Source organism: Cyprinus carpio, chromosome B5 (genome assembly GCF_018340385.1).
Source record: "Cyprinus carpio isolate SPL01 chromosome B5, ASM1834038v1, whole genome shotgun sequence".
NCBI lineage: Eukaryota > Metazoa > Chordata > Actinopteri > Cypriniformes > Cyprinidae > Cyprinus > Cyprinus carpio.
In genome coordinates this window covers 18,829,446-18,836,803 of record NC_056601.1, presented here as the reverse complement: position 1 = coordinate 18,836,803, position 7,358 = coordinate 18,829,446, and the positions used below count along the sequence as shown (strand labels likewise).

The window sequence follows — 7,358 nt, the reverse complement described above, 5'->3', positions numbered from 1 at the left end:
GGGAAGCAACATGAAGCGGATGAGATAGGAAGAATTGGAGCCTGAATCAGCTGTGAAGAATGTCATAGCAATCCAATTACTACACCAGTCAAATGATCAGACCAAAAATGCTGTGAGGAAAAGACCTTTCAGTCTTGCAAACCATACATAATAACAGCACTTACGGTCAGTGTACCATGAGGTCATGGTGATGATTCGATTGACTTTGACTTCACGCATAGCATTTAATGCTGCCTTCATAGACTGAGTGTAGCCAGTGACTCCATACAAAAATGAGATTGGAAAGCCAAGACAGGACAACACAGCATCCTGACCTTTGAAGTGCGGTTTCAGGCTGTCTTCTGAGAAAATGTCTGCTTCAACCACCTGTCACATGAGGGCATGCGGTTAAACATCACATGGATGAGGCTGCATGCTAGTTGTAGCTACTGATTACTGAAAATCTAAGAGATAAACTGTGCATCATCTGAACTGGAACACATTAAATATTATCTGCATTGCACTGCCACAGCAGGCAGCTTAGTGTGAATCATCTCATTATTTGGAATTGCTGTGTCTGGATAACCATCCTTAAAAATCTTTATTTCCAGCACAAAAATGTGGGGAAAGCAAATCATGTGATGAACCCATAAATGAAACGCATTTAAATTTTATGCCACCCTTGTGACTCTTATGCAAAATTTAGCTGTCTTTTCAGTGATACTGTACAAAAACTTATATAACAACTAAAATAAAATATAAAACTTCCATACAGTATACAGTGAGTTATGCATTTAAAAAGTTAATATTTTCACCTTGGTGACTTGGAACTTTTTAATATTATTCCAATTCTAAACCAAATAGTCATTTCAGCATTTACCATTGTGCAGATTTTAATCAACTAAATAAGAAAGAAAATAGGAGCTAATCAATATCTCAGGCTATTACACTCATATTTAAACTATTCATTTTGTCAAGAAGGACCTTGCAAAATTGTTATTGTTAATCTGCAGTCCAACCCATTGCTTACACCTGGGAACAATTCATGAACAATGTAACAAAAAGTATTTCAAAATTTCACTATGCTTTTTCAAAAACAACAACAATGTATAACTTTAAGCTTTCCTCCTACAATTTACCTTGAGGTTCTCGTGCGTCAGCGTCAGTTTCCCCGGGTTTCTGACGACGGCCGTGACGCAGTGTCCCTGTTGGAGAGCCTGATGGACCAGCTGCTGCCCGGTCTGACCAGTCGCGCCGAGAACAGCGATCTTCATGATTTATCTGGACAGAACACGAGAATGTGTGAACTTAAAGCCGCCATTACATAGTCACACTCGTTTGTACAACACCCCAGAGAAAGGGCTAAAAATATGAATAGGGTTTCTTACAGGAATTAATGGAGAAGTTAGTTTTGTTTGCGCTATTATCTTATTGACAGTTCAGCAACATGTGATGTGCAAAGAGCCCAGTGTTCATCCTACATGGATCGCAAAAAACACATAGCAGTAAAAATATTCTTAACAACAAGCAAACTTACTCTAAAATCGCTCCTGATGGTGTGGGTGGCAACCCAACAGTAAACACATGCACGCGCCTTCTGCTGTCAAACACTGCTGATATAACTTCACTCTTGTGGACTCGAGTGCGCATGCGCTTTCCGCGCAAGAGTCCTCTGGGATTCCTACCAGGTTTACACGCTACGTAAAACGGCGCTACGTGACATCCCACTTCAAAACACAATATTTTTACAATTTTATGAATAATTACAACGTCCCTTTAAGGCTATTCTATAGTCTTTGGTAATTAGGCTACCTTTAGGAAAACGATGAAAGGCAAGATTTTTACTGATAGTTTTTGCAGTGGACTGCGCGACATCGCGTTCTTTTATTCCACTTTGACTCTCTTTCGTTGTGATTCTGTTTCTGTGTAAAGTTGAAGTTTCACTCCTAAATGGCGGCCGCGCTACCGCAGCGCCACCTAGTGGCTCTTACCCAAACCGCGTCAGAGTTTCGCCTCTCTGACTGAAATGATTCCAGCATGGAGACATTAATCGGACGGACCAAGCTTCATGATTAACAGAAACTTTGTTAACAGCAAAGATTTACGCGAGAAGCACTTTTATTTGATTCCACACTGCAATAAACCTTTAGGGACTTTAGTTAGGCACCCCCATAAACGCTAACGCCCCTTCTGGCTAATATGTTACTGTCACAACAATCACTTCAGTTCCGTTTTCAAATACAGAAGTTGGGCAGAGTGTGAAGGAGTCTTTGGTTTCCCATGTTCAAGTGTCACCATATTGTTCAGTCAGTGTATTCACCATGAAGAGAGAGATTTGTCTGTTCCTCGGCGTGACAGTTTTCTGCGTGTCGACAGCTGATTTCTCTTCTCCAGAGGTAAACATCAGTCTGGACGCGCCTGCCTTTCAGCGATGGGCTCCTCTGAAGGACCTCTATGACATCGATTTCTTGAGAAAAGCTGCATCTCAAGTGATCGAGTAAGTATCAGACAGTCTGATAACATGTTGCTTTCGTTTGCATTCTAGCAATTTTGACCAGAACCAGGTTAGCCATAAGATCCTTTCACCTAGCTGACAAGTTTAAAAGGTTGACGCGCAGAATGTGTAATCAAATATGTCACCAAATACTTACAGTTTGCAACGAATTAAAGTGCAAGTGATAAAAATAAAGCGCTGCTGACATTCCCCTCTATTTTTTAATAACATATTCGGTCACACATTATCTTAAAGTCCAGTTCTCTCCTGAATACACTTCTAATTTGTTAGTAATAGTTAGTAAGGTTAAGTAAGTTATTAAGTTTAGGTATTGGGGATGTAGAATATGGTCATGCAGAATATGTGCTTTATTAGTACTAATAAACAGCTAATATATTAATAGGCATGCTAATAAGCAACTAGCCCAGTTAATATAGTGAGAACTAGTCCCTTTACTAAAGTGTTACCATATGTTCTTTAACTGTGTAAATTTTGTTTGTCATCACCCTAGATCCACATTTATGTCTTACAAACCCTCTTTTGCAGCTCAACTGTTCCCAAATGGGTTCATGAAGCAGTTAAACCTATAGTGCAGGCTCTGGAGAAATACATCCCACAGCCATATGCTGGAGAAATACAGGGCATGGCATCCTTCTATGGCACTGACATCACAGATATTGTGCTGTTGAACTTTGCCTATGAAGTATCTGCGTAAGTACTACACTTTTTTGGTACACTAGCTCTCCGGAATTGTTTTAGGTGTCAAATTTTTTCAGCATTCATTGTGGCTGCTTTGTGTTTGTTTTTTTAAATAGCTTTTGCACCAGTATTGTGACTCAAGATACAAAGGGAAATATATACCATGGCAGAAACCTGGATTATCCCCACGATGTGCTCAGAAATCTTACTCTAGATGTACTTTTTATTAAAAATGGAAAGGTATTATTAAATCGTATATTACATTGTATTATATTATATTATATTATACTCTTGAATCTGCAAGTCGTTTCTCTCCAGGTGGCATACAGAGGAACCACTTTTGCTGGTTATGTTGGGCTGTGGACAGGACAGAGCCCCAACAAGTTTACAGTGTCTGGCAACGAACGCAGTAGGTTGATTTTATTTTTTTTAAAAGACATGGTCTAGTGAATTTTGTGGGGTTTTAATTTACGTCTATATTTCTACAGATAAGGGCCATTGGTGGCAGAATGTAATTTCAGCGGTTTTATTAAAAAGTTCTCCAGTTAGCTGGCTAGTGCGAGAGGTGAGAGAACAAAATGTATATAAAATTCAAAATATAATACATTATTTAAAATACATTTACTTACTGGTGACGACTGGTTAAGAGACGTTTGCATGGAATAAATCTGTGTATTTTTGATTTCTTTAGACTCTTGAAGCAGCTGTGGATTTCCAGGATGCAGTATTGAGACTGGCCAAGGTGCCGATCATTACAGATGTTTATTACATTGTGGGTGGTGTTCATGCTGGTGAGGGTGTGGTCATAACCAGAGACCGGAGCAAATCAGCTGACATCTGGCCTCTTGATCCACTTCGTGGAGAGTAAGCACCAACCATCATTTTTTAATTACATAAATTAAAATGAAAGACATAAAGTGATGCCAGTGCAACATTAGGCTCTCATTCATATAATACTAGTGTGTTGCTTAAGGTTTTTACATTACTAAGCCTCTGATTTTTACTGTTGCTTAATATAGCTGGTATAGAGTTGAAACCAATTATGACCACTGGCTACCCACCCCTAAACGAGACGACCGAAGGCAAGCAGACAATACAGTTTTATCAATAACTTGAAAGCACAAATGTGTGATTATTGAACAATTTAGGGATTGCTTTTCACATTTCCTGGTCTTGTTTCAGACGTGTGGCCATGAAAGCACTGAATGCCACTGGTCAAAACCATATTAGTATGGATTCTCTGTATCAGGTAAATGAATAAATCCACTTTGGCTGCCTGTTATTGTCATATGTTGTGGCATTTATTTCTGTCCTACATTATTAATGTACTACAAAATGTGTTTTTGTTTTTTATTATCATAGTAATTTCTGGGCTTAGATATTAAAAAAGGTGAAACTTTAATGAGACTTCCCTTGTGTTTGTGAAAGCATGCAATCCTATAACATAATTTATTGACTGATGTGTTGATTACGTGATCATAATTTATTTTTCATTGTTACAGGTTTTATCCATGGATCCAGTATGTAATAGGTAAGGAGGCGAGTAATGCAGCATTTCACCTATCACATGATATTTTATGGTTGTGTAATGGCCTCATGCAGAGTGCTCATTTCTCGTATGTGGGAACCAGTAGTACAAACATAAGCATACTTCTTCCTTATGGAGGTTATAATATTAGAATCTAACAATGCAATGTAGAATTTAGGAATTTTCAGGAGAGTCTGCAGAAACCAGTCATGTGAAGCTTCATCCTATTCACACGTACAACTTCACAGACACTCATTGTTTAAGCCACTCAGCTGTAAATTAGAACAGTCCAAGCATTGATCTCTGTTGAACTCTCACCCACTTTTTCAACTCTTCTAGCTTTACTAACTTACCATTGTTTGAGAAAGTTGATATATTGACAGTTGGTACTGGTGGGTTCTTTGTAACCATATGATGACGACATTCATTTAGCAGACACTTTTTTCCAAAACTATCTCCATAAAGGGACAAAAGCAGTAAATCCCAGAGCCAACAATATTAATAATGTATAATTGCAGATTTACAAGAAAGCTAGATTTGGAAACAAGCTAGAATAATGCAGAAATGCAGAGAAGAAAGAGAAGCTTTGCCACCAAAATTCACTCAAAAATGTGAAATATGCTTCTCTTCAGTTCACCCCACTCATTTTCTATAAGGTTCAGGTTAGAGGACTGCAGTGGCCATGCCAAAGCTTCATTTTGTGCTCAGTGACACAGTTTTGTGTTGATTTTGATGTTTGTTTTGAATAATTGTCCTGATGGAAGATCCAACCATGGCCCATTGTAAGATTTTTGACAGAGGCAGTCAGGCTTAGATTTTTTATGTGTTGGTATTTGATAGAATCCATGATGCCATGCATCTAAACAAGATGTCCAGGACCTCCGGCAGAAAAACAGGCCCACAACATTAAAGATCCAGCAGTATATTTAACTGTGGGTATGGGATACTTTTTATCCCTGTTTGTCCTAAACCCATCTGGTGGGTCTGCTGTCAAAAAACTATTTTTTTTTTTTAGTTTCATCTTACCATAGAAGCCAGTGCCATTTGAAGTAATGTCTAGCAAACTGAATATGGAGTTTATTTTTGGATGAGTGAGGAGAACTTTTCTTGAAACCCTCCCAAACAAGGCTTTCTGACCCAAAGACTTAACTATTTCCTGCAATTCTCCAGCTGTGATCCTTGAAAGTCTTTGGCCACTCAAGCTCTCCTCCTCACCATGTATTAGGACGATATAGACACATGTCCTCTTCCAGGCAGATTTGTAACATCTTTAGTTGATTGGAACCTCTTAATTGTTGCTCTGATGGTGGAAATGGGTATTTTCAATGCTTTAGCTCTTTTTTAAAGTCACTTTCTATTTTGTGAAGCTCAACAACCTTGTTCTGCACATCAGAACTATATTCTTTGGTTTTACTCCTTGTGATGGAGGATTAAGGGAATTTGGCCTTTGTGTTCCTCATATTTATAATCCTGTGGAACAGGAAGTCACAGCTGGACAATTTCATGTTCCTAGTCACCCTGGTGTGCTAAAACATTTATTACTTCAATGACAGGTTAGAATTTTGTGAACTTTTTGAATGAAAGATCAAAAGGATAAATAATGCAGATTTATTTTCACAGCTGCCTTTGCTCAGATTTACCAAGGGTGCCAATATTAGTGAAGGGGACTGTATCTCCCCGCTGTATAAGTGTTAGTTAAAGAGGTGCGTCTTAAGATCACATTCTGTAATCAAGCTTTTTAATGTATGATCGTATGACATTCCTTCCAGGATCACTGTTTATACAACCGTCATGAGTGCCGCCACTCCTGAGAAGTACACAACAGTTGTCCGAGATGTAAGAACAAACCATAACACTACATGATTTTTAAAATAATTTTCATTAAACATATGCTATCATGTCATGTGGTATGCTTTCATGATGTCCAGTTGGCTGGTTTGGTAATATAAGTGATTTTGTTGGATGAAACAACATTTAAGTTATAATGTAAGAGTATGCTATTGCTTCTCTGATATTATTTTGACATTTTGCAATACTTTTGCAAGGAGCTTTTGCAAGGAGCATCCCATGAATTGGTGTGAATAACAAGGTCGCATGTATTTTCTATGCTTTGGAAACTTCTTTTTCTTGCAATCATTAGTGATGGAACTGTGACTGTTCTGTCTTACTGACATGTTTTCAGATTTTCTTTTTCTTTATAAATACAGTTAATGGTCTTTCTTTTCCGTTTACAGATCTGTATGGGATGAAATGACTCGTTCCCTTGACCAGCTCAGCCATAATTTTCACACAACTTAGTTCTGAGCCCAACAACTTCTGCTTCTCTTCTGCTTTTAACAATGGAAATGAGTCGTATTTTAATATCTAAAAAGTATGGCTGCAAGATAAAAAGCCTATATGCTGTTTTAATAGGGAAAATACTTGATTTTTTTTAATTGACGACTTGAATAGCTATATTTGGAAAGAATCATTAAAAAAAAATTACCAATATCAGCACGACTGCAAATGTATAACTGATTTTAATAACTGTTTAATAAATAAGAAGTTAATATTAAGTGACTTAATATTACTAGAAATAATATTGGCTGTTTTTGCTCTATTTTGTCCACAACACAAATGTATACTTCTTGCAAGCCCCAAGAAGCTGTGGTTTACAGT

At 37.8% G+C, this 7,358-nt stretch overlaps 2 protein-coding genes across 3 annotated transcripts in view; one reads left to right on the top strand and one right to left on the bottom strand.

The window, feature by feature from the left end:
* LOC122137473 (flavin reductase (NADPH)-like) overlaps positions 1 to 1,655 on the bottom strand; it is a 7,237-nt gene extending 5,582 nt beyond the window's left edge. Inside the window, exons 1-4 of one of the 2 annotated variants that reach the window (XM_042724710.1) lie at positions 1,517 to 1,655; positions 1,119 to 1,260; positions 165 to 366; positions 1 to 50 (exon numbers count right to left, since the gene is read on the bottom strand). The exon at positions 1 to 50 is cut by the window's left edge and continues 115 nt beyond it. In XM_042724710.1, coding sequence (XP_042580644.1) covers positions 1 to 50; positions 165 to 366; positions 1,119 to 1,253 — 387 coding nt within the window. In that variant the 5' untranslated portion in view covers positions 1,254 to 1,260; positions 1,517 to 1,655. Of the gene's footprint in view, positions 51 to 164; positions 367 to 1,118; positions 1,261 to 1,367; positions 1,387 to 1,516 lie in introns of those variants that run through there. The other variant, XM_042724711.1, reaches the window with a different exon arrangement.
* A 333-nt stretch (positions 1,656 to 1,988) lies between these two features.
* Positions 1,989 to 7,281, top strand: LOC109096511 (N-acylethanolamine-hydrolyzing acid amidase-like). The gene is made up of 11 exons (XM_042724709.1): positions 1,989 to 2,476; positions 3,020 to 3,184; positions 3,289 to 3,412; positions 3,491 to 3,581; positions 3,661 to 3,737; positions 3,864 to 4,036; positions 4,192 to 4,254; positions 4,355 to 4,421; positions 4,675 to 4,703; positions 6,470 to 6,536; positions 6,935 to 7,281. Exons 1-11 carry the CDS (start codon positions 2,301 to 2,303, stop codon positions 6,947 to 6,949), a joined length of 1,047 nt encoding a protein of 348 aa, XP_042580643.1. The 5' UTR covers positions 1,989 to 2,300; the 3' UTR covers positions 6,950 to 7,281.
* Positions 7,282 to 7,358: the final 77 nt, after the last annotated feature.